We start from the raw sequence: 27,837 nt of genomic DNA, 5'->3' as shown, positions 1-27,837 counted from the left end.
TCTGAGGCTCCGTCTAACTTACTTTGGACATGTAGTGAGGAGAGACCGGTCCTTGGAGAAGGAGATCATGCTTGGGAGGGTGGAGGGACAGTACAGGAGGGGAAGGCCCTCTATGAGGTCGATTGATTCAGTGACTGGGATAATTGGGATGGGAGTGTCAGAGACAGTGCGATTGGCACGGGACAGAGCGGAGTTTAGGGCTGTTGTACATAGAGTCGCTATGAGTCGCAGGCGACTCGACGGCCCATAACAACAACAACAACAATGTCATTACTTAAAATGTCCTAATGAAACCTGTGCTGCAATCCCAAAGACACATGGTTCAAATTCACCAGCAGTTCCGTGAAGAATGGGCAATGCCCCGTGTTACTTACTGGATAACCAGCTGAGTCAGTTTTGACTCAACACCACACAACAAAGAAACCTCAGAGTTCTGACAGTCTAGCCGTGAGAAGGTACACTATCAACCTAAAGGCACCTCAAATACACCACATGCTCCACAGGAGAAAGATGGATAATCTCCTCTCATGTGATTTTCTGAATCTAAAACCCACTGGAGGGTTGGCTGTGAGTCCGCTGCTGCTCCACAGCACACACCATCATCACGTAAACCTCCCTGGACCCTCCCTTTCCATCAGTTTTGTTAAATTTCAGTTCCCTCTTCTGCCCAAAGCCTCTTAAACAGTTTCTATCTGTGCATAATAAACGTTCCTCAACTCTTTCCCACCTCGTCCCAGAGATTGCCCATATTTCACCCATGGAGGGGCTGGTACATTCAAATCACCTGCCTCTGAGTTGGCAATGTAGCTTAAGCCAGAAAAGTTCCCTGGTTTTTTAAATTCATTCTATTAACAAAGCTCCATTACTGAAACATTTTTTTAAAGTCTCTAGAGCCATGTATCATTTAAGTCTTTATGGAATGCATCTATTATAATTAAAATTTAAGATACCACAAATTTTAAAGTTCCATAGTGGGGTGGATACGTAAGAGCTTAAAGCATTCAGAAAGATATTAACTAGTTCTCTCATTGCTATAAACATTATTAATGCTTAGCTGCCCAAGAGAATAAAGGGTAAAAAGCTTTCAAATTAAGAGCAATTCCAAAAAAACAAGTCAACCACATACACCTAATGAACACCTACAAGTCTATTCCAAATTCTTCTGGTAGCCTACAAAGTCTTTGCATACTCTGTAGCAGAACAGCTGTACACGTATTCTCCCTAGAAAGCCCTGAGGACACTCTATGCAGCAGAGATGCTGAGGGAAAAGAGCTGCCTGAACACCAAGTGGAGCTCAACCCATCCTCATCTCCACACCGTGTTCCAGGCCTGGTGCTGTTTAACGCAGTCACACCACAGACACAGCCATCAACTTATTCCCGAAACCTTAAATCTGCATCATGAAAAGGTCCAAATCCTGTCCAAAATCTGATCCTGTAGTTGAACTAAAAAAAAAAAAAAAGACTACAGGGGGGGCAGGGAGAGGGGTGCAACAATGAATGAATGGAATTCCAAAATCTCTGTAGATGTTCACTGAAATGAAAAATAAATAAAAAAATAAAAAAAAAGACTAGAGGTAACAATTTTTTGGAGTTCCTGGTTCAAGTACATGAACCCTTTCCTCCATACCCTAAAAGGAATCTATTATTGGGAGGTCAGAAAAGGAAAAAGCAAAATTATTTCATTAAAGTCTAGCAATATTTAGGTAGTATTTGGATCACCACTGCAAATTATTAGTACTACCAGTGAGAGAGAGTTGTGTCTGCCATTTGTCTATTAAATACAGTATCCCACATTTGACAAAATGGTGCATTATTCCATGCAACAGTGTTCAACACGGTATCTGAAAGGGTAACACTAACACCTAGCTCTGTAAACTGTGCCCATGTTTCTTCTGTCTGTGACCCACTGTTGAACACTCTGTGATGCTCAAAACTCTACTAACAAGTGTCATTCTCTCGCCTCTATTCCCTCTTAACTGATTTCATGATTATTTAATGATCCTTCTCCCCCTTTATAGAGGTCATGTGATGCTCCCTTGGCTGCCCCACATCCCCCCTGCCCTAGACTTCGATCCACTATGGGACCTCCCCACTGACTCTCTACCTTCTATGCAAAGAGGCTAAGCTTCCAGAACCTAACACCTTTTCAATCCACAGAAATGTCAAAAAGCAATTCCAAAAAAACAGCTATTCTATTAACATCTACGAAGTTCTGAGAAGAGTGACCCAAGCCCTATGCCTGGTATAAAGGTCCTCACTCATACTCTTCCTCTATCACACACAACCCGCGTAGAGGTCAAGGATTCCTGGAGTCAGGCTAATGAAACTTAATGTGAACTCTACTATCATCAACTTTGCGCAATTCGGTTACGCCTCACAGGGTGGTATCTGGGACATAAAGCCTGGGGAAACGTGTGTACCTCTGCATATATAAGATCTCTGAAAAGTTCCCAACATCAATTAATGTTTCAACACGTGTTAAGTTTATTACTCCAGCAGGGCTCCTACATGTCTGTCTGCAACGATGGATACCAAGCCACCCTGACTCTCACACTGTGCAAATGGTGTGAGCTGCCTTTGTCTCTTCCAGTTCTCCTCAAATTTATTTCTGCCTTCATTATTTCCTCTTATTCCTAAACCCTGAATTCTCCTTTCTGGAAAGCTCTATGTCCCCTGGATGGAAGGCACAAAGAGTTAACCCTTTCTACTATTATTCAGAAGTCTGGCAGTTCTCACGGGAGATCTGGAGATCTGCTTCTGAAAAATCAACCATGAGAAACCCTACAGAATACTGTTTTACTGACACACGTGGCATCATGAATTGACTAAAGTGACATTTAAAAACACATGGATATCAAAACTACCGTAAACAGGAGTTTTGACATGTGATTGGCTTAACTCTGCTTTCATCAAATGCCTGAAGGAAGGCAGACTAACAGACACGGGCCAAACTGTGGCTCTTAAATAGAGTTGCTATGTTCATCAATATAGTGGTACAATTCCTTCCTTCCTGTTTACCTCCAAGTTTATTTAAACACACAGGGCAAAAACCCAACCATTTTTGTGGAATTTGCAACTCCATAAAGGTGTTTAAAAAGTAACCGTCATTTTTTTTTTAAAGTAACCATCATTTATGCACACATTTATATTGAACCATCCGATCAGATGGTTTCTGAGTTTATTTTGCTGAGGTGAAAAGGCAAATTCAAAGGTGTCAGTCACAGGTGCCTGCATCCTTGGCCTTACAGGACATACCTAGAATATCTGAAAACACCTGAAAGCAGACAGCTAGCCCAGATAAAAGTTTGAATAACAAATGATTCCTATGAAAAGTATGTGGCTTTAAAATTAGGTAACTATTACAAAGGAAAATGAGTTTAAACAAAAATCTAAAGCTGGCACAGAAGGAGGAAACAGGGAGAAAGCAGATTAAAATAGTAGTAAACATAGCAAAATACCACTAACAGATTCAAGGAGGACATGGAAACCAAAAGAATGAAGATTTAAATAAATACGGTATCAAAGTGCCTAAAGTATTAAAATTCAAAATTCCAGAAGTTGAATGTATCAACAGTTCTCTAATGCTAAATACACCAAGTGATGCAGAAGGACTGTGCCGTCACTACTGCTCAGAAATCAGGAAGCAGCAGATAGCTACCTACACTCAACCACATCATACAGCTTCCTAAACACCTAGTCCTGTCAGAGCCAGAAATTAGGCTTTCTGACGACTCAGCCCCAGAGCCCCCAAGAAGGGCCCAGCAGAGGCTGCCCCTCTCAGTCCTGATTGGCCTCTCTGCTATAGCCCTTAGAGTCAAAAGTCCTAGCCAACACTCTTTTTAAGTATCTCTCTCCCCTAAGCTCTCAAAAAGAAAGTTAAACAGAACTACAAAGGGCAATCAGTGAGTCCTGTCTTTGACCCAAGCCTCCCTGGAGAAAGGCTTTGATGGTAGAGGAACAACTACATTGTTCCCTCTAGCAGTCATACCCAGGGATGATCTCAGTCCACTACCTCATAAACTGCAAGATAGGATAAAGGTGTTGACAGATAAACTCACTTTCCCTTAGATTTATGGGTCATCATGTGACACCCAAGAGGCCAGAGGCAGAAGTTAAGCCTGTACTGGTGAGTAAACCCATAAAGATGGGATAGTTTGCATGAAGTTTGGAACACTACTTGCAAAGTCTGGCACTATTAAAAAACCAAGACTAGCAAAATGTACAAATTTAGTAGTAAAGCACTAAAACACATGTCACAAATGAAGAAAAGATATATTAAGCATCCGTTTGAAAAACATTCTAAGACCTCCCTTCAACCCCATATCCTGACACACCTGAGCGGCCAACTCTGCCGGCTCCTGTCACCCAGGAGAGATCTCTGAGGCTCCCACAGGCTTGAAGCTGGAAAGGATTACAGGAAATCCTTCTATCCTAGGAAACTCTTGGGACTATCTGGTAAAGTAGTCTCAAAATCTGGAGCCTAACTGTTCTTCATAATAAGCATGGAATTTTAAAACTATGGTACTGAGAATACAATTTTCAATAATATTCCCACAGTATTCAACAAGGGCCATGACTACCACCTCAGTTTGTGCACTGGGGAGAAGAAGAAGAAACCTGAGAGTGTTTCTCCCTCAGAGGAAAGCACCAAGTACACAGCACTTCTGGGTCAGGAAGCAACTAAATCAGCAGGGACCAGGACCTGCCCCACATGCACACAGGCGTACTCTTCTACCTTGCTGTGCTCAGAAACACACTACAGGGACTCTGAGTCGTCTCCGAGCATCCTTAGCCAGTGGGAACACAACACTAAGAACAGTGGGGACCAAGAAAGCACACACATGGGATTTTTAGCTGAGTTTGTTCACTGTCTGATCCCAGGTGATACAGTATTCAAAGAGGATTCCAATCAGAATAAACAATATGTGCATAATAAACCTGCAAAGCTACACACTCTTAAATCCCCAAGTGCTACAACAAAACACCCTTGCTTAGTTAGCTAAGTCCTACCAGAGACAAAGACTGTTTGCTCACAGTATTATACTTGCAACAAATAATATTTACAAAATGTTCATTTTCTTTGGGTTTTTAAATAATTCTTTCAAATTTTAAGTACAAGTTTTTTAGGGAAAGATGCTGAAATTTACGCCATTAGCCCTAATTATTGAAAATAATTTCTCAAAGAGCTGGGGTGGGATGAGGACGAGACTGCAGCCGTGGAGGGAAAGAGAGTGGCACTGGTACACCACAGGCAACACTGACAGTCAACCACAATTAAAATCTATGGGAAATTAATAGATTAAATGCTTCCCCCCCTCACTCCAAAAAGTCTCTATAATCCCATGATCCCATGTGAAAGTGAGCTGTCTTTGTTAATGAGATAGGATTAGTGTAGAGTGTGTCTTGTTTTCCAGTTTAAAAGACATTACAGAAGTGAGAGAAGCAAAGAGGGGAAGAGCCACATGAAGACTGCCCAAAAGCAAAAGCTCGGAAACAACCACCTTCCTCCAGAGCAGACAGAGCCTCCCCTACAGTCCAACTGTGTGAAGTTCACTGTTTGCTTGTAAACGCCACCAATGTGCAGCACTGCTACAGCAGCACTGGGTAACTAAGGTGAAAAAGCTAGGGCTCTGTGGTACTATCAATCCAGATTTTATAAATGGTTCATTTCTCAAAAACTTGCAAACTTCTCACACTACTGTAAGCTCCACTCCATAACTCTGAAAACAGGCTGTGCTCTAAACCCAGAAAATGCAAAGCAGAACTTTATGAAGGTTAGGCTAGTCTTGTGCTACAATCCATCTCAGCAGGGCAACTCCTGCACTTTTTTGGACACATGTTTAGGAGCTATTCATCCTGAAACCAGAACAGGTAATTAATATACCATGAAGACCTGACAAAATCTCTGAAACAAAATCAGATTGTGGATCTGTTCATTAAATCTACAAACAGAACCTGTAGAACCATCGGCTATTGGTCATTTATTTATAAAATTGGTTTTCTTCTGAGTTCAGTGATGAAGGGCACACGACAGGACTTTAAGAATATAGCAGCACATAGCAAAGGCTAAACCCCATCAGAAAAGAGCAGAACACCATTATCTCAGCAGACACTGACCTGGTCCTCCTCTTCATCCTCATCCTCCGCCAGACGCTGCCTGCCCACTTCATACAGTCTACACACCGTATCCATGTTCCCCAGGGCATCCATGCTGCCTTGGTTCTGAAATAGAACATTCAGGGCTCAGGGGCAGTGACCTTCCAGAAGGCTCATATCCACACCTCAGACTTGACTATGACCCATAAACCATGACCCTGCAACCCCAAAATCTTGGTTTGACAAAGAGGAACTAACTGTGAGTCCATCTCCAGGACACTGAAGTGGAAAGAAAAAGAGTATGAGAAGGCTCAGGCAGTAGAGAAAGCAGCACAAGAGAAACCACCATTCCTGGAATATATGTATCATGTTATGGTGAGAGGTAAACTCCTTGGAGACAGGGGTGGCAGTGAGTCAATTTCTCTTGTATATTTCTCAACTCCATCAAATGAAAAGGGTACTATCCCACTAATCTACCATCAGGAATATGTCAATTTTAAAGCACATCTTTTACCAGATAAAATGCCTGTAAGTAAATTATTCTAAACATCAGAACCAAAGATTAGGGTCTCCACATGCACCCGTTACCTCAATGACAGCAAGATAGCAGTCTTTGGTGTCTGTGCATAAGTCAAAGATGTTTCGTTTCACATCAATGGTGGCTGGAAAACAGAATGTGACAAGACTTGGAACTGGACTATTGCTGTGTTCTTAAATTAAAACCTCTTGCCCTCGAAAGGAATTCAAGATGATTCTTTAAAACTATTTGCATAGCTCTAGTTCTCAACAAACACTGAAGTCTTCTGGAAAATGGAGGAACATCAAGCATGATAAAAAGATGGATGGTCTTTCTGCTTACCTATAGGTTTATAGTCAGTTGCATTAAAAGTTCGGAAGGATGACCCAAAAGGGCTTTTCATCCTCTCTTCCATTAAATCATCTTCATCATCTGCCTGCAACATAGCTAGGTAGGAGAGAGTGAGAAACAAGAAGACAAGCATGAATTATTAATCACACGTATCCCCTACCCACAAGTGCGGAAAATTCAAATGGCCAAGCAAGACTTTGGTGAGGTCCTTTGTAATAAATTTACATCTAGTTAGCTACCCAAACCCTCCTCCTTGGATACCCTAAGATCATGGCAAAAAGTATCCTCCACTTCTCTCCCAGCTTCCAAATCATACAGGTTAAGTTTTAAATACTTTTCTCTTTCATCACAATCATTTTCTCTTTCTTTCCAGTTCTCTAATGGGAGGTATTTCCAAAAAAAAATCAATTTACAGAGGAAATATCACATGACAGAGGAAGAGAATATTGGAGAGTTTACCTCCGTACATCACCGTCCCCGTGTGGTTGAACACTACTCGGCATTGATCCAGAGCAGGGACCGTGTGTAAAAGATGGAAAGTACGAAGGTCCCACTAGTAGGGCTGGTCAAGGAAACAACATTTTACACAAAATTTCTTACCTAACTTCATGGGGAAGATTCTGAAACATTTTACTTTCCCCACTGATTATTAGTACTTTTTTTGCTGATTAATATGAGCCTTCCATTGAAAGGAAAATTAATGGGATCAAGTAAAAAATAAAAGCATGTAGAATATGTATTACTGAATAATATCCTACTCTATCTTCTGACATATGAGCACCTATCCTCTAAATAGCAGCCCCCTTCATTTTATTCTTATTTCTAGTAATTAATTTCTGTGAAACAAAGGTAAAAGACTACTGAAAGAAAATTCAATTCACTACTTGGGGAAAATGAGGGAGGGGCAGAAATCACTCTTCTCAATGCAGAGAAAATGTGTATTTAATATCACATCAAGCTACCACAATAGTTACAGACTAAAGTCTACAAAAGCCAACTGAAGATTCATTCACAAAATCGGTTTCTCTTTTCAGAAGGCTCATTATGGTTAGAAACCTGTGTGGATACTTTAACCAAACAATGGAAAAAAGAAAAAAATATTTTTTAAAAAAATGTTTACATAAACTAGATAGCCACTAGAAAGACAAGACTTGTATTTAAAGGATACAATCTCAGTATTAATGATGACTTCCAGACCATTTGGATGGAAAACACCACTGATGTTCATGTTGAACTTGTCAAACTTGTGGATGGCCTGTGCAGAGCGGACATCCCAGAGGACGCCATCATTTAAGACAAGATCATCTGTAGGATTAAAGGTGGCACAGTTCCTCTTGTAGTTGTTGGCAAGATCTGGGTTAAACAGAGTCAACAGCTTGTTGCCAGTCTGAATATCATAAATCTTTAGAGAAGAAGGGGTAGGGAGAGAAAAATCAGACCAATGCATCGGGTGACACAGTCAAAGAGAAGCTGTGTAAATCTCTCTCCCATGCTTTTCCAATTCCTCCCAAAATTACCACAAAGTCCTAATATTCTATAAAAAAACTGGAAAAACAGGAAGGCCATGCTCACCCAAGCACAGTTTTAATGTTTAGTTTCCCGTTCATAATTTGAAAACTCCCTTTCCCACAAGGAGAAAAAAAAAAGTGAAATGGTGATAAGAACAAGCAAATTCTCTCTTCCCCTTCCCCTTTACAAGAAATAGGAAATGTTGCCAAGATTAAAACAGAAATACTCTTCAAATGGTTTAATCTGTGATTTCCCACAGATTACTCCATCAGGGTTACTTTTAGTGGGGACAGGAGGAATCCATTCAATACTACTCTTTCTCTTTAAAAAAAATCTCCTAATAGCCATATTTCAGCCACCCATGACTGAACACTTCTGAAGTCTACAACGTGTATCCCATGCAGAGACCAGATCTTTCCCATCAGCTTACAGACATGCTGTAATATTTCCAATTTTTTTAATTCCTCCTTTGATAAGGAACATGTAAGGAACAACCACAAGGAAGCAACCAAACACATCCAGATCATGGGAAAAGACAAGTAGCCTGGTCTCTTCAAAAGTCAATGTCATGAAAACTGAAGAAATGATTCTTGGCTTTAAAAGCTTAGTGAGACATAACAACCAAATGCAATATGAATCTTGGCTTGATCCTGGTTCAAAAAAAAACACAAAAACAACAAACATACATTTGAAACCAAACAATCAGGAATAACTGGGAAAACTGAATATGGACTGGATAATTGATGATATTAGGGAATTACTATAAATTTTCTTAAATTTTATAGTAGAGGAATTATATAATAAAGTATCTATTATGAGTAGATACATGTTGTAAGGCCTAAAAGATCATGATGGTTGCAACTTACTTACAAATGATTCAGCAAATAGACATTTACAAAGAAAATATGGCACAGTATTTTAACTGATAAAATTGACATAACGGGTATGTAACTATTCCTTCAACATTCCTGTATGGTTTAACCAAGTGATAAGCTGGAGGAAGGTAAGCTTCTCTCTCATCGCACCTTATCCCTTCTCTTTTAGCCATGACTCTACTTCTCTGCTTCTCAACTCTTCAAAAGTTATCTATACTCATTGTTTCCATTTCTCTCCTCCTATTCTTTCATAAACACTATAATCAGATCCATATAACTAGCTACCCACAGTTGATGTGAAGGTTGTTAAATCAGTTCTCATGCAATTTCTGACCAATTTTCCTCAAAATTGATTTCTCCTCGTGGCAATTCCTGTATTACTGGCCATTCTCTTTGTTTTGCTTTCCAAGTCCCTCCACAATTAGCAACGTTAGTAAAAATCAGGATTCCATCCTCACACCTCTCTCTTCTCTGGTAACCTCACCCAAGTTCACCTAGATCAACATGTAGGAAACTCTCTTATCCTTATCTCCCATCTTAAACTGCTCTCCTGAATTCCAAATTTGTTCACTTACCTGTCCATTCTCTACCTGCATGTCTAATAGAATCTCAAACTTCACATCTCCAAAACCTCTGGGCTCAGGCCCACCATTTCTCATTGCCTCCACTACACCCACCTAGGTACAGTGCCATCACCACCCATGTGTGGACAGTTACAGCACCCTCCTAAATGTCTGTTCTTGCCCGTTCACAGAACAAAAGGTCACATTATAAGAATTTGGTAATGTATCCTCTGCTCATCCTCCAGTCGATTCATCTTCTTGTGAAGAAAAGTAAAGATCTTAGTTCCAAGCACCAAGCTGCTACTTGGGACAGTCCTCTCACCAACTCACTTACCCTCCCTTTCCTCTCCCTCTCAACAAGGGTCTGTCCCTTGTTAAACACTTGGCTTTGGAACACTTTCCTCCAGAGAGCTGTACAAACCCAAACCTCCCTTCAAGTTTTGTATGAATGTTACCTAGTCTGTTAAGGCTTAGCCCCTAGAGAAAAAAGAAGTCACCACAACCACCAATCATTCTCCACCTTTTATCCTTTCTTTTTCTCTGTACCAATTATTACGAGACATATCATACATTGGCTTCTTTGTTTATTTTGTGTCCCTCAATGAGGTCTCATAAAAACAGAGACTTCATTTCATCTAAAACTTAGTTCGTACACCATGTATCTGTTGTTCTAATAACATCTGCCTCAAACTGCCAAATTAAGTTCATGTTTAGCCATTTTACAATTTTACTATATAGCTAAGAATTACCTGATTATCTTTCTAGACTCTAGCTGAGAGTATTGTTGACTTAAGTACTAAGATTCACAATCCGGAAGACTTCAGTATAATGGCAGCAAAATCAGCTTGACAGTAATGGACTCTTAGGTACTTACATGGGCAATGTCTCCTTTTGTGCCTATGACCCGATCCTGAGAGTGCTTACTGAACTCAACATAGTGATCTTCTGTGAAGGAATGCCTACGGACAAAAAGTACTAAAATAACGTTTCAGAATATATTCTTCCAATGGACTGAAAAGAAAATCCTCTCAGCCTCTTGCCCAGCCATACTCACATGATGATACATATACAGAGAAAATAAATAAAAGTACAGTGAAGATTAAAAGAAAATTCCTCCTCATCAGTCTAGTCAAAAGAAATTACAAGAATTACTTTGGTCAGAGAAATGGTCAAATAGGGCAGCAGTGCCTTTGGAATATGCCCCAGCAAAAAATGCATCTATAGTATTTGAGTATGAGGAAATGTTAATAATCTACTTTGGATTATTAAAGATATTCCATTTTGGATGATTATAAATACACAGATGTTCCATTTTAGATTATAGGCTAAATATGTATCTCTATATATAAAAGTATATATGTAACTCTATATATAAAAGTATATCTGCTAAGAATATTCATAAATTAACATAAAATCTTATTAAACATGAGCCCCAAATGAAGAGAAGAGTCAGTAAATATTCACTGCATTCCTCATTTCCCCGAAAGGTTTCAACTCTAAGAATGAGATGAAGCAGCCTAAAATTAAGTAATTAACATACAGATTTTTTCACACAGATACATACTTCATATCAAATACTGATTTCATTCCCCAAAGTGCAGACAGAGGCTGGCTCCAAGTAGCAGATGTCAGCAGCAAGGACCCATCCTAAAAGAAGGAGGAGGTCTAACCATGTGTTTGTATATATGCAGATGTTCCTATCTGCCATCAGCATTGAGAAATATACACAATAAATAAAGCTTTTAATAGAGAAGACAGCAAAAATTCCCAGGAACCCAGAAACAGTTAAGCACCTAAGCTTTGAGTACACTCTATCTATTGGATGCTACAGAAAAAAATAAATTCCGAAGAATAATAAATCTTTTTCAACTAATAGTAATATAGAATAGATATTCAAGGAAGGGGGAAAAAATCAAATTGGGAAAGATGCAAAAAATTATTTTAACAACATTCTTCAATCTCCCACATCTGAAATATCAGTCAGCTGGGAACACAGTAACCCTTCTAAATGAAGTCTCTTAAGCTTTTCAAAACAAAGTCCAATAAAGAATAAATCCTTTTACTTTAAAATCAGAAAAATTATCTTGGTCATCTAAATAACCTTGACTCTAAGAACAAAGATGTCAAAAAACAAAACAAAGATGTCAATTCTATCCAGAGAACAGCACCACTAAGCTGGCATAATAGAAATGGCTTGTTTTCCTAAAACTTTACAGCAACCAGAGATCTCTTTATGGTAACAGAAAACAAATACATATAAATGTATATGTATGTATGTGTGTCTGTCTCTAACTCTACGTGACCGAAAAGTTAAGGGTTAGACACTATATCTTAGGGTCTGCAGGTCACATGCTCTCTTATTAAAGCTACTCACCTCTATAATTTCAGAGCAGAAGCAGTCACAGAAGCATGAGCATGCTCTTAAATATGGCTGTGTTCCAATAAAGCTTTACATACAAAAACAAGCAATCAGCTTGTGGGCCTACAGTTCATGTCAGATGATTATGAGCAACCTAGAGACTCTTACCCTGGAAGGTTCAAGGTGTGTGATGGCTGAGTTGTGACAGTTATAGCTGGCCTCCTCCTGTCCACTGAACACATTATAGAGTTTCAGCTGTCCCGTGCAGGTACCAAGCATCAGGAATCGCTCCCTTGCTGAAAATGCACAGCAGGTGAACCCACTCTCATCCTCATTGGCTTCCCGGAATACTGAAATAGGACGGAACCTACGCAAAAAAGAGAGTCAAAGACAAAGACTGCACAAGGGCTCGGAAGCTAACTTTGCTAGAAGGATGAGAAAAAAATACAGCATGTTTTAAATCAGTTTTTACAAAATATATTGTCAGTGGTCCACTTTCTTTTTAAATGAAAGGAAAGCAACTTCACTGAACAGGGAGAAAACCCAAGAAATCCACCAAAATAGAGGTGTGGGCAATCTCCATGTTTGAAGCCTCTGATTCTATCATCTTTAGGTAAGACTTGTAAAGTATCAGAATAAGAGGCTACTCAGACAACCACAAAAAGACATCTAGGGGCTGGTTAGGAAAAGGTGCCACATGAGTTCTTGAAAACATGTACAAAAATCGAGTTGTCAATCACTCTGTAAATACGTATACAAAGATTGACAAAAGGAATTGTATTTTTCATATAATCACAGGAAGTAATAACCATGGTATTTCAGGCCAATAAACAGCATTCCAGACAAATTACTATGTACTAAAAGTACCCACACATTGTAAATACAAAAACCATTCCCATTTCTAGGGCACAGATGTCCTTCCTTACCTGCTAAAGATAAGGTGCCTATCAAAGCATCCGCCATCCACCCCTCCATACTTTGGAAATGATGCCCTGCGGTTTAGCCTTGAGGTAAAGTTTATTGGTGCCTGCCGCCTCTGTTTTGGCTCAGGACACTGATGAGGAGTAAAGAGAGAGAAAGGTGGACAGGTGGCAACTGGGTTCTTGCAGCGGGCATGCTGCTCTCTAAGATACTCTGTGATGATACTATCCAGTGTGGGTGGGGAAGGAAGGTGTCTGTCCAACTGCTTTTTTATGGCTGGGCTTTGGCTGTAGGCGCCATGGTCCGACTTTTGCCGCAACACTCTGATTTTCCTGCCATTGCAGGGTGACGACCTCTCTCTGATAAAACTGATCCTGCCAATCAGAGGAGAATTGCCTGCAAAGGATGGGCCAGGTAGAGCTAGTGAACTCTGGGGAGGCCGTGGCTGAGGATGGACAACAGGAGCAGTGGGGGCAGGGGGAGCCACAGGGGTGTGGCTGCTCAGTCGGGCTGCAATGCCATTGGCAATGCGAGGAGTTCGGGGAAGAGAGACAGGAGAAGCAGCAGCAGTGACTGGGGTGAAGGCAGAGGAATGGGAGGCAGCAGTCATAGGCAGGTCTGCCTCTTTCGTCAGCACAGTTGCTGTCTCTCCAAGCCCTTTGGAAATAAGATGGTTTCGTATCAACAGAAGAAGCTCCTTTTCAGGGAAGGAGATCCTTGACTGAGCAACAACATCTGCTTTCTGCAGTCGTGCCAGGGACACATCAGTGCCAATAAGAAGTGGCTTTCCTGACACTCGTTCTATGAGCTCAGCGGCATACTTGCAGAACTTGACATGGTCACTGCGCTTGTCCTGCAGCACAGGCTCCTTCATCAGCTGCTGGATCTGGCAGCTGCTGAAAAGAGGCAGTTTGCTGATGATCTGCCGAACAGTGCTACTGCGAGACAGTCCTACCAAGGCCTTACAGGCCAGGGCCCGGATCTGGTCTGCATCTGTGATGGGCATCTTGATGGACAGTAAGGAGAGGAGCACCTTGATGCCATTGTTTGACTGGACCACATTCCACATCTTCGCCAATGTGTGTTCGCTGCTCTTAGGGGTCTGAGGCATCTTTCGTCGAGGAGTTCCAGAGATAAACTTGCCAATACTAGAGATTCGGTTATCTGGGCCACATACACAATTGATGATAATCTGAAGAGCTGACTTCTGAATTTCAGCATCATGGATAAAAAATTCACCCTCAGCTACTCCCAGAATAATGCTGATACCTATTGAGAGGGGAGAAAAATATTCTTTATTATAAAATGAATAGCCAAATATATCTCACATCCCAGACTCAAAATAGGAAATTCTATTTAAGAAGAGCTACCTCACTTTTTTCAAAAGTGCAAGGATTTGTAAAAAACACAGTATGTTCTGCTACACTGTATTCTTCAACACAGTATCCTCATTATGCAGGGGTTTTTTTTAATTTTTTTTTTTTTTTAGTGTGTGTGTGTGTGTGTGTGTGCACGCGCGTGTACCGTCAAATCAGATCTGACTGGTACAGGAGGAGATTGTCCCTCCTTCCCCGGCAGAGCATCTGGTCATTATGCAGTTTTTAAATGATAGGGGATGTCAGTATTATGTGGAAATATCACCAAGGTTCTTGCGCCAACATTTCCTATGTAAAGGGAACTTAAGGTTACTGGTAATCAAAAGTTTACAGAGAAAAGAACAAACTTTTCAACTTAGCTGCTACAGGGACAGCAGGTATCCTTTCCACTATATATGAAGATTAATCCCATCTTGGGTTTCCTCCCCAGAATGGTGCACCCAGGACTCTCAACCACCTGCAACACTTTCACACTCCCTGAGCAGCAGCCCCCCCCACCCGTGCTCTGCATAAGGTGCTGTCGATGCTTTCCTCTGTCTTTGCGTATATCACGTTACAAACGTTGTGTTACAATTTTGACTATCTTACTGTCCTATTAAACCTGATTTTTAGTTCCAGATTCTGCAGAGTGTGAGGCATTCAAGAATGTATACATCCTATTATAATAAAAATATCTGTACCACTTAGAAAATTGGTGTTTACTAGCAAGATTCTATTACATGAAACTGTATGACACCATCTACAAGGCAGATACAAGGTATTCTTCTCTTCCATTTTCTGTTCTAATATGACAAAATTAGATCAGCTAAGTAACCAGAGAAGAAAATCAAAAGAAAAACAAATCTAGATCAAGCAACAACAAAAATGTCCTGGTACAACCTACCAACAGTGGAGACCGTGGAGCCTGCCTCATCCAGCACATCCACGGATTCTGCCAACTGGAGCTGGATTTTTGGAACTACCGTGAGAATAGCCAGGACATCCAAAGCAAACCGCACAGTGTCATTCCTAGACAGGAAGAAGAAATAGTCTGAGTGAAACTAGTAAACAACCAAAAGAAACAATAATAATTTTTTATTTTTAAAAGTACAATGGATCAAAACCATTGCCACTGTGGCTCTGCCCCTACCTACAGCAGGAGGAGAGGATCTTTTAGTCACAATATTAATTTATAAACTGAAAAAAGGGAAGGGGGAATGGTTTTTGCCACTTATGAAAATGATAAAATGGAGGGGGGATTAGTTTCCAATGCTAATAAGGTTTTATACAGATAAATATACTTGAACTTTTAGTGTAAATAGAAATTAGAACATTCATTTCTCATTTTAGAAAGCATTCTGGAAATAGAATCAAGACTTTTAAAACATTCCTAACTTTACGCCTAGGAACTTTAGCTTAAGTTATCAGTACTAAAAAACTAACAGTGCACTAATAGTGTAAGCAAGTATTTATGTATTATGAAGCTCATTACCACATCATTAAAACAGCAAAAAAGGGTTAAAGAAAATATACACAACCAACAGGAATAAATGTGTTAAATTATGGCACTTTCACACAATGAGCTACTACTGTGCAAACACTTAACTCTTTGAAAAGTTCAAAACACAACATTAACAAAAAAAATCTGTTAATATTAAATACTGGCAAGAAGTTGAGAAATTAAAACCCCATATACCACTGGTGAGAGAAGAACCATTTTATAAGCAATTTGGTAATATCTAATACAGGGGAAATTCCAAGATACTACACACCAGCTTCTAAGCCCTATCATTGGCAAGAGACTCCGAAAGGCAGTCTGCAGTAGATAACCATGTCTTTAACAGCAAACAAACAAAATATCCAAAAACCCCCACTATGCATCAATAGAGAAAGAGATAAACTATTAATATACAGCAGTTTAAAGGACTATCATTTGTACATAAACTTTAAAAATATAGGCTGAAAAAGCTGTAAAAGATGGAAATAGCCTATTATCTACATAAATTAAGAACATAAATGAAATCAGTGTAGTGTTGTTTATGAGCACATACATATGCATAGGATAAACAGAGAGAATGTGCTTCAAACCTAAGTGGTAACTCTCAGAGTCAACAACAAGGCAACTGAGGAAGAAATAAATACAGCAAAAGGTCAACCCTGGTTCACCCTGGGTATAGATAAATTGTTACAGATTCTGTGCACCTTTGTGTACTTTTAAATGCTTTATTTAAAAAGATGAGCTTGATTAAACAGTATTATTATCTCAATTACAAATTATTTCCAGAAATCTGAAAAAGGCTCGGTCTACGAGTAATTTTCTTCTCTCTTTTTTCAAAGTTCTGTATAGTTTAAAACAGAAACAAGCATTTATTCATTTCATTTTTAAAGTAAACCTCAAAAATAAAGGTCACATTCCACATATATTCACATCATTATCTCAGTAATCTAAATATACACTTATAAGTAAAAAATGTATTTACACCTTTCCTAGTTATCCTGTGAGCTTTCATCATCTTTTAAGCAAAGTTCTCCAAGTAAATACAAAAAACCTACTTCTTTTCAATACTCAAAAACAGCAGTTCTCAAAGTGTGGTCAGGAGGTCGTGTGAGGTAATAATAATTTTCATAGATATACTAAGAAGTTATTTTCCTTCCTCACTGTCATCCTCCCACGAGTGAACAGTGGAGCTTTCCAGAGGCTATGTGATGAATGAAGACACAACAGATTGAATGCAAAAGCAGTTATGAGAATTTAAGCCAGACATTTAAAAATTTTGCTAAATTCATCTGGTTTTTGTTTTGGACATTTGCTAATTTTTTTTTTAAAAAGCTAACATGCAATGGATTCATATTAATTTTAAATAAATCAATACTAAAATTTTTCTGTTTTCATTTCTAATATTAAAAACAAAAGCTCTTTCGGGTTATCAATAATTTTTAAGATGATAAAAGGTCCTGAAACAAAAAAAAAGAAAAAAAGAGAGAGAGAAACCCTGGAACTTTAAACAAGCTATATTCACCCTCAACAAGCCCCTCTCATCTTTATCATGGCAGTGAGCAGGGTAGGAAGAGGTCATAAATTATTATCTCTTCAGATTCCACCTTTTCCAAAGTGTAATTTATACTTGTTTTCTATGATACTAAGGAAGCCATCCAACATCCTGTTTATATTGACTGCCTTTTTCAGAGTCATCTTCTGCTCTGCTCTGTTTTTTAACTAACCTGTAATATTCATTACAATATACTTCATTTTAAAAGCAGTTATACAATTCTATGTGAATACACGATCAATTTATCTGGCTGTCAAATACCAGGGAACATTTAAAATTAAGTACCAAAGAATGTGGGACTTCAGTCTTAAAACAGGACTCCAACCCTAGATTTACAGCTGTAGCCTAGTAAATTATATAACCTCTACATAGTAGGGAGCTCTGGTGGCCCAGCGGCAAGATGCCATACTGCAATCCCGAAGGCATGTGGTTCAAATCCACCAGCTACTTTGCAGGAGAAGGATGGGCAATCTCGTTCCACACGATTAACTGCCTCTGCAAACCCGCTAGAGGGTAAGGTATGGGTCAGTTCTGGCTCGATGGTACACAACAACAATTTGATAGTACAGATGTTGATCACTGCAAATTGTACAGTATTTACAACCACCCAGATCATAAATATGAACAGGCATTTTTTTACAACAGAAATCATATTATCATGCTTATCTAGCTTCATAGACTCAAGCCCAACCATTCAATTCAAGAGATATTTTTCAAACATACATCATGAGTAAACCAAGATCAACTTTAATAAAGAGCAGGATATAGCTTCATTTGCAACCTCTCTCTGGTCCCACCTTGCATAATAGGTCTTCCAATTGCAGGCAATAGAAATTAGCTGCAACAAGAGTTGCACACAAGAAAGTTTGAGAAAGACTTCAGCTGGTTCCCAATAGAGTTGTGCTGGGCCATATTCTATCAAAAACTCCATCATTTCCACAATTTGCTCATGAGTATATGAACATGCCTATAAAGAGAGAGATAAGATTATGAATCCTGGGTCATGGAACAACTGGTTTTTAACAAAAAAGCTCTGAATAATAACAGCTTTGAAGTACCACAGCACTTGAGTCAATAGTCCATGCATGAAATAATGAGTATGTAGTATTTAATATTTATAATAACATTTACATCAATATTTGCTCAGAAAAGGAAGTCTTCAATATCAATTTATTTTTAATTTGTAACATATATATAATGTTGGCATCTGATGTTATAGATATTTATTATTTTATTTATATATAGATTTTATTTTTATATAATACAGATGTATAATAATATAATTTTATTTTACTGATGATATAAAGTGAATTAAAATAAGAAACAAATGAGTGACTCAACAAAATGTGGTATATACCTCCAATGGAATAGTATTGAGCTGTAAAGAGAAATAAAGTCTCGCTACATAATAAATACAACAGAGATAAACTGTTAAGACATCATGCTAAGTGAAATGTGTCTGTCTCAAAAGGACAAATATTGTATAATCTCACTTATATGAAATGACAAAAAAAGATAGAGATAGATTAATGATTACTAGAGGTTAGTGGTGGTGGGAGAAAGGAGAAGGAAATGAGTCTCTGGAAAGTACTGAGTTTCTGTCTATAGTGATGAGAAAAATGACTGATTAAGGACAACAATTATATAACCTAACTAATGATGTTAAGTATTGACTACCCCATGGTCTGTCAAAAGAACAAATCTGTCCTGAAGGAAATGCAACCAAGGTGCTCCCTGGAGGCAAGGATGGTAAAATTTCATCTCACATATTTTAGGCATATTGTAAGGAGAGGCCAGTCCTTCGAAAAACAGAAGACGACCTTCACCATATAGACTGACACAACCACCTCACCAATGGGCCTGAGTATGGTGGAGATTGTGAGGATGGTACAGGACAGGGCAGGTTTTGATCTGTTACTTATAGTCACTAAGAGTCAAAGAAGACTCAAGGGAACCTAACAACAACAATGTAACACTACACCAGAAAAAGTGAAATCAGTAAATGTGATGCTAAATATATTTTACATCAACAAAGATGCTATGGAACAATATGAAACCTTAAAAACAAACAAAAATAACACAGGGAAGTGAAGAGCTGCTGATACTACTAATGTATAACCAAACACCTTACATGATTACAGAAAATTGCCAAATTACAAATGAGTTCCATTTCTAAATATTAAGTTAAATCTGTATATATAAACCAGAACAGTTGCGTACACTTTGTATCTAACATCAGTTAGTCAAAAGTTTGTCTTAGTAAAGGGTTTATAGTGTACCTTTCTATGTATAAAACACATATAAAAAATACTTCGATATACTGTTATTGACTACTATCAAGTGGGAACCACCTCATAGCTGACCTTCCAGGGGTTTTAAGAGGCAGTAATTCATACAGTAGGAGACAGCTCTTGTTTCACCTTCAAAGCAGCTAGTGGATCTGAACCCTGTACCTTTGGATTGGAAGCACAATTCTTTACCATAAGCCACCAGAGCTCCCTTAATATACAGTGCATACAGTGTACCTTTCTATGCATAAAAAAAATTAAATAAAATATTCTAAATAATAAAATAAATAAAAAGGGCCAAACTGTATTTCTGTTCTACCTAGTTTGGTGAATAAAAACTAGAATCTTAAAGGCTTGCAAGTCATCTAAGATACAACAATTGGTTTCCATTCACTAGGAGCAACAGGAAAATGATATTCAGGGACCTGAGACGGAACAGGATTAAGAACTATCTCCATGTACTACTATTTCTTTTGCCATGAGACTAGACAACTAGACGTTATCTGGCTACTTTTACTAAACATTTTGATCAAGGTCTAAATAGATTAATCCTGATCAAAATAGGGCAAGTTTAGAACAAAATTTTAAATTCCTGTAGAATCCAGGAATCTACATTCACCAAGACTGTAGGAAGCCCTGACTCCACTGCCCTGATGTAACCTCCAAAAACTTAAACAGAAATTATCCCAAAGTCATCGTTAAACCAAACCAGTAATTTTGCTAAACTGATTTAGAAATGTAGGTCTGCTTGAGCATTTGCTTCTCTAAGAAATATCTACCGAGGCTACTTCTTCTACCTTTCCTACTCCTCTCTGGTCTGGGACAACAAACACCATCTAGGACCTCCCAATAAAAATCTTCTTTGCTTAAAAAAAAAAAAGAAAAGAAATATCTACCAAACTGACAGCAGTAGATCAAAAGCACAGATTTTTAGGAAGTAGTGATTCTAAGTTAGTGGTGATGAATAATTTGGATAGAGGCAGCAAAAATGATGACAGAATGTGAAAAAATGTGAAGAATATTAACCAGTACCACTGAATGGTACATGTAGAAATTACTGAATATGTGATCGGCTGTGTAACATAAATTCATTAGGAAAAGAAAAGGGGAGTTATAGAGTACTCTTTCAGAAATTTCATACACAAGGAATCAAGTTTCATTTATAAAAGAAAGTTCTTTATATATTGTTTGTTGTTGTTATGGGCTACCGAGTTGTTTGCGAATCATAGCAACCCTATCTATGTACAATAGCCCTGAAACCTGTTCTATCTTATGCCAACCTTATTGTCTCTGATACACCTACCCTCATTACCCCAGTCACTGAGTCAATCCATCTCATCAAGGGTCTTCCTCTCATGCACTGTCCCACCACCCTTCCAAGGATGACATCCCTCTCCAAAGACTGGTCCCTCCCTCACATGCCCAAAGTATGTCAGATGAAGCTTCAGAATCTTTGCCTCCAAGGAGCAGCCTGATTTCACCCCCTCCAGGATGAACCTGTTTGTTCTCCTGGCATATATACTTCAGTTAATCATCTAACTCAATATTCCTGAGAAAATAAATGGCAACTTAACTACCATGAGCAACGTAAAGCCTTGAAATTCACTTAGTAAGTCCACTGTTTTGCCTGTACACCTGGTAAATATTACCCAACAATTTATATCCTGAATGTAAGTTTTGGTCGTATAAAGACTGTTGACAGAAATTCCCGTTTAGAACATGTCCCACTAACCTTATAGGGGGGTTGTGGATGGACAAGAATACCACCTTCAGTCCTCTGAAGTGACTGCTTCACTTGCTCCAATTTAATAGCCAGGTGAGCCTCAAAGTATTTTCGTAAGGCCATGCAAGTATGTTTCCCGGTCTGACGGCTGGCAAATATTTCATCATCACTCAGAAGGGCACCCTGATCTTCTAAATTTAAAATCTCCAAAGTACTGATCTATTAAAAAAGCAGCAAGGAGAATGAGGCAGAAGTTAGAAAAAGAATAACCCAGAAGAGAAAAATATAAAAGGGGGGAGGGGAAGGTAGAAAAAGATATTTTGGTAAACTTATGTATAAGAAAGCATCAAAAAGTACAGCTACAAAACATGCTAATAACAAGCATATAAATGTAAAATATTAAATCCACACTGAAAAATTACAGCATATTCAATTCATTACTGGAAGATAATACAAGCATAAAACTGTTGATTGTAGAAACATCAAGACTATCAGCAAGTCTCCACTCTAAGATTACAATATTCAAGGCAAGTTCTCCAACTACTTAAGAGGAAGAGAAATTTGTGAATAAAGGAGGAAAAACCCCTTATCCACAAAGAATGGTCATAAAAACTACACAGCTTCTATTGGGCACTATCAGAGCGCAGCCAATATAAGCAAGATCCCTAACCCTCCCAAGACAAGGCCACTGATAAGAGGCTGACCAAGTTCACCAGACGACGAAGACCATCATAGCGGTCAAAGAGCTCCAAGACAGCCCGAAAAGAGAAGCAAATTGAGAAAAACATGGTAGCATGGCAGCATCCTGAGGCATGAGAGCACTCCATTAACCACAGGGTATAGTTCACCACGTCAGACAAAACGTTGTGGGGATGCATGCAAACCTGTAAAAAAGGAAAAAAAAGATTTACAAAAATGTGGGGCAAAAGAACATCTGAAAAAAGATACAAAATAAGACAGTGTATTTTGCAAAATATGATCATTCTTATAGTCATTCTAAGTTTTACATGTTAAGCTCCAAATGAAATGCTAGAACCCACTGCCAGTACGAAAGCAACCAAAATTTAGATATTTAGATATTATTACATCACAATTTCTGTAAAGTTACATCATTTAATACTCACAATGACTCTGTGCCAAAAGATTCTTATTTTATAGGTAAGAGCAGTAGCTCAGAGAGATAAGAGTAATGAAACTGGCTGGATTTTCTTAAAGCACATAAATTTAGTAGAAGCATTCACCAATTCATTTATACATTCTTTGATGTCTATTATGTATCAGATAAAAAAATTATAATACATTTTTTAATTATATAAGGTTAATTATTAATATAACACAGAGATTAGTATACTATTTTAAAAGATTATCTACCCTAGCATAATGCTGAAGTTAGGTAGGAAAAAAAATTACCTTTACAATATTATTACCAATGTTACTTAAAAAGAACAAAGAAGAATTAAGATGTAAATGAAGAAGCTACCACAAAAAACCATCACACACAGAGTAGGAGCCTAGTTGGTAATGTAAGGGTGGTTAAGCGACAGATCAGGAATTCAAATCCACTAGCCGCCACTGTTAAATGGGACATGTAACACTTCCTAAAAAAATTTACAGCCTCAGAAACCCAACTCAACAGCAGTCGGTTTGGTTTTAATGTAAAAAGAAGTCTTTGCTTTTATAAAACCAAAGAATCAAATGAATGGGACTCTGTAGCCCTGAAGACAGCTAGAATGATCTTCCTATCTCCACCACAAACTACTTATTCACATACATCAATCAATCAACTCTTACTGGTTCTACAATAGATTGTCTAGAAAATATAAAACAGAATTGCACTGAAGGCCATGTGAAAGGGTCTGAAGGTTTAATTCTTATGCAACAAAGACAGCAAGAACTAAATAAAGCCCCTAGACCCAATTCATCTGGAATTTTCCCTACAGAATTAGGGGAAACAGGACTTTTGATGACTACTTTATATCTTTAGAAGACTTTGTGAAGAAGACCAGACATTCATGCTTCTTGTTCTTTCACTGCAATTCATTCCATTGACTACTGGGTTGTTTGGGGGTTTGGTTTTATTTCATTCTTTATCCAAAAGTTGTTCCATGAATATGCTCTTTTAAAGAGATTATCTCTTATCCAAGCCTTCTCTCATACCCAAGTGGACTAGACTTACTCTTTCCATGGCATCTTGGTTATAGGACAGGTAATACAAGCACATGGATACACCAGTTGCAGCCATAGAAGGACGAGGAATTTCCAGTAACTTCTGTACTCCACCATGAGCAACAAATTCTGTGGCAAACTTGTTATGGAGCAGTAGAGATGCTAGATGCTAAAAAAAAAAACAACAACACACTTTGCTATGGAACAATCACAAAATCTCTTGACAAAACACTAAATTAAGCTGTCAAATCAACTGAATTCTTTCTCTGAAGTAGACAATCATCCTTTATCCAAACACAAAATCAGTATCACAGTAACACAAAAAAGAAGATGCCGTAATATTACTTTTCCTTCCCAACTCCAAAAGCTTTTAAAGTTAAAAGAAAAAATACTGGTACAAGTAATGAAATAATCCAACAATCCTTTTATTATTATATATTTCACCCCTGAAGGGAATTTTTTCTTTATTTTCCTTTTTTTAATTCTCTAACATAGTAAGTTCTATGTTCTAGCAATGACCAAGTCACTGACTTGACAATTAATGCAGCCCTCAAGTTTGCCTTATTTTAAATTGATGCTTAAAATATCCCAAAAGAACAATTTTTAGCAAATTCTCAAAATTAATAAATTCTTCAATCTAATCAGAATATATTTTAAGTGGATCTTTAAAAGTTTTAGTCTTCTGTAAACATCCTATTCAGCTCCTCCTCCCTCTCTGGGTGGACCTCATCACCTAGGCAATGTGAGATCTGGATGACTCAGCATCCAGGCTAATGTGAACTGGGCTCAGGAGAGCTAGAGCCCCCTTCTCCTATTTCTCATGCCAAGCTATCATCCTGATGGTAACTCAGATGGTAAGGTTCAAACAAATTTATGTCTTCACTGCTGGTGCCAAGAGTGTTGAGTATGGATCCAAACATGAAATTGTTGACCAATTCAATCTTCTATCCATCTATCATGATGCTGCCTATTGGCTCAGTGTTGAAGATTTTTGTCTTCCTGAAGTCTTCGATTATATGCAACAAGTGTTTCAAGTCCTCTTCATTTTCAGCATAACTGAGGACAATCCCAGGACCAGCTCTACTTTGTACCTCAACATTTAGTCCTACAATTCAGACTCAATTCAATCCTCAACATTCAATCCTAGAGACTCAGGCTAATCTCTAAATTTCTGTGGAAGAATTTGGTAATCTCATCTATTCTAAGTAAGAATTTTTTTGTTTGTTACTATTCTGACTCCTCTGGCAACAGAAATACCCTGAACAATAAAATCTATGAATATTATATAAAACACATAAATTTCTGAGCAACTCAGTATCTTTTAAGAAGTTTACCTTTAGTGCCTCAAATGTAAGGAGGACATCATTAGTCTGTTTCAGATCAATATAGAACATCATCAACTCTCGTGATCCAAGTTGCATGAAAATGGGAAGCAACTAAAATAAACAAAAACAAGTCTTAAACTCAGCTTTATTTTCTCATTCTTAATTCCATTTTATAAAAATATAAGCTTAAAGAAATGAGGCCACTCTTCTCCCCTCACCCTTGTTGTTGTTGTGTACCAGAGTCAGAATTGACCCAAAGCTAACCCTCTTGTGGGTTTTGAGAGACAGTTTATCACACTCTTCTCCCACGGGAGCAGCTGGTGGCCTCAAACTTTTGGGATTTCAGTGCATCTTCTTGCCACCAGGCCACAAGAGCTCCCTCCCTCACCCTTATACAAATATGCTTTGATCAAAACATACAAGCATGCTTTCATCAAAGAGGTTTTATCAGAAGAGGCCTATACAAGACTCTACCAGTTTGGTGCAAACACTTTTTTAAAAACTAAACTAAGAATTTTACCAGTGTATATAATGCTACTGTCATAAGTACTCCAGAAAGAGACATACAATCTTCAAAGGGCAAACAGTACTCTTCCCAGCTTACCTCCTGGTATTCTCCTAGAGGGGTCAAATATTGGAGAATAAGTCGCTGCTCAATAGCAGGAGTCATGGGGTACAGAGTGTAATTGGTGCCAATTACCCAGGGCGACATTTCTGACCAGCTGCTATTAGACAACTCAACAAACATGCGATCTGGATCAGAAGAAGAGAAACCCAACTTCTGCTTGGCTTTTCTAAAACTATCTCTGTCTCCCTGTTTTGCTGACTTGTTTTTCCTCAAACCTTCCTCAGGTTTGGTTGCTGAGTTTACTCTGCTACTGGTCTTGTGGCTTGAATCAAGATGAAAAGAGATTTCCATGTCCCCAGAGGCTTCCTCGTGTTCACCATCTACTAAATCTACTGCCATGTCTCCGTAGTCCATATCCACAGCTTCCTCATCCAGAGGCAAAAGGGGTTCAGATGATAGCTTTCGTGGGCTGGGACGCTTGTTTTCTTGCCGCAAAGCCACTTCCTGAAGCTGCAGCTCCCTAAGTCTTCGAAGTACTATTGCCACCTATTAATAGATATTGGAATGAAAGTAGTTGGTTTTTCTGCATCTTAATTTAAATGATTCTTAACAAACAAAATTGCCACAAAACTAGAGTAATCATGCACTTAACAAGAGGCCAATATTAAAAATATGACAAATAATATTGATTGACTTGATTCTTTTAGCCTGGTAAAATATGCAAGACCTAAAAGTGTGGATTCCTCATAAAATTTTCCACAGACTCTAAAGCAAAAGATTTACACAAATCAACTTCATTTACAACCAATTTGGATCAAGCTGAGTTAGACCATCACACACAGAGAGGCAGACATTAGATACAATCATGATTTTCAAAGTGTCTTAGAAAATCAAATGTGAAGATTTCTCACTTATCAAACGCAACTAAAAGTTGTATTTTATTAAATACTGTCATGCATCCTGTATATAACTATATAATCTATTTTTCAAGTATTTCACTTATTTTTAACTTTCCCTTTAAAGCATTTAAATACTTTTTCACTTAGCTTAAGAGGTGTCAATGTACTTATTTTTAAAAAGAAAGAGACTGTAACTGACTTTGAATTTTATCCCTCCCGAAAAACAAGACAGAATATTGGCCATATAGAAGGAAGTGTAAATGGATGAATATGAACAATATATTAAAATATTCATGACTGAGTTAGGTTTTGTACATGGTGAGTCACTAGAAAATTATCTTAGTTTTGCTGTATGTTTGAAATAGTCATAATACAAATATTGGATGGGATAGAAAATAAGAGCAGTGCTATTCTTTATTTCTAAGACCCAAAATCATCCTTGACAAAACGCAAAGCAAGTTATTTATTAATTCAAAAAGTTAAAACAAAACTCTTATGGAAAGTAACTCTGAAATGTTAAAATTACAGCTCCAGTATAAAATAACAAATGAGAACCACCTTGATTAAGGTTCGGTAAGGGAACAAGAATACTGTGAATACTCTCTCAGCCTTTCCAAAATACAATTCTGATTCTTCCTTACCAGCTGTGAATTTTCATCTCTGTAATTGGCAGCAATGTCTTGATTTTCCATAGCACCTCCTAACAGACCAGTAGAGTATGTCCTCAATGGCTGATCAGCCTCTCGTGCCCATTTGAAAAGATTTTCAACTATTCCTTCCTGAACAGAAGAAATTATTTGCAGGAAAAGAAATTATCACATGTATTTCATGTAACTATGAAAAAAGTCTCTTTTGCAGCAATTTAAAATGAAAATTAAGTCTTAAAAAAATTTTATAAAATATTTCAAGTGTTCATAATAAAAATTAAATGCAAACAAACTAAATGTCTACAAGAAGATAATTTAATCAACTAGAATGAATACCTGTGAATGTGTAACAAAAGCAGAGGTCTTACTTTAGATACTAAGAACCAAATAGGTTCAATAACCAACTGAGGAATACTAGAGGCGCCATATCCCTCTTGGCCAATTACAAAGCACAGTTAACAATACAATACTCCGAAGTCCTCTATCAGGAAAATATTTAGCTTAAATCTACAACAAAGCCTAAATTTATTCATTTTTAATATAAAATATAATTCTTATAAACATGTATGATCCAGTTAAAAAAAATAAAAATCACCCACGATCTACGACCTGCCTTAGGTAAC

The 27,837-nt window shown here is 38.1% G+C and overlaps 1 protein-coding gene across 1 annotated transcript in view; it reads right to left on the bottom strand.

Annotated features, from left to right (window-relative positions):
- Window positions 1–27,837, bottom strand: part of VPRBP (Vpr (HIV-1) binding protein) — a 65,876-nt gene that overhangs the window by 13,271 nt on the left and 24,768 nt on the right. The window contains exons 5-21 of the mRNA XM_006892311.1: window positions 27,209–27,346; window positions 25,705–26,214; window positions 25,110–25,211; window positions 23,786–23,944; window positions 22,314–22,493; window positions 21,619–21,828; window positions 18,396–18,565; window positions 15,453–15,577; window positions 13,199–14,462; window positions 12,441–12,639; window positions 11,478–11,560; window positions 10,788–10,872; window positions 8,135–8,368; window positions 7,426–7,519; window positions 6,958–7,062; window positions 6,687–6,760; window positions 6,120–6,224 (exon numbers count right to left, since the gene is read on the bottom strand). Coding sequence (XP_006892373.1) covers window positions 6,120–6,224; window positions 6,687–6,760; window positions 6,958–7,062; window positions 7,426–7,519; window positions 8,135–8,368; window positions 10,788–10,872; window positions 11,478–11,560; window positions 12,441–12,639; window positions 13,199–14,462; window positions 15,453–15,577; window positions 18,396–18,565; window positions 21,619–21,828; window positions 22,314–22,493; window positions 23,786–23,944; window positions 25,110–25,211; window positions 25,705–26,214; window positions 27,209–27,346 — 3,837 coding nt within the window. The remainder of the gene's footprint in view (window positions 1–6,119; window positions 6,225–6,686; window positions 6,761–6,957; window positions 7,063–7,425; window positions 7,520–8,134; window positions 8,369–10,787; window positions 10,873–11,477; window positions 11,561–12,440; window positions 12,640–13,198; window positions 14,463–15,452; window positions 15,578–18,395; window positions 18,566–21,618; window positions 21,829–22,313; window positions 22,494–23,785; window positions 23,945–25,109; window positions 25,212–25,704; window positions 26,215–27,208; window positions 27,347–27,837) is intronic.

This window comes from Elephantulus edwardii, unplaced genomic scaffold (assembly GCF_000299155.1).
Source record: "Elephantulus edwardii isolate Elephantulus edwardi_28Jun2011 unplaced genomic scaffold, EleEdw1.0 scaffold00113, whole genome shotgun sequence".
NCBI classification, from domain to species: Eukaryota; Metazoa; Chordata; class Mammalia; order Macroscelidea; family Macroscelididae; genus Elephantulus; species Elephantulus edwardii.
The sequence above is the reverse complement of the archived record's forward strand: the minus strand, read 5'-3'. Positions and strand labels throughout refer to the sequence as shown.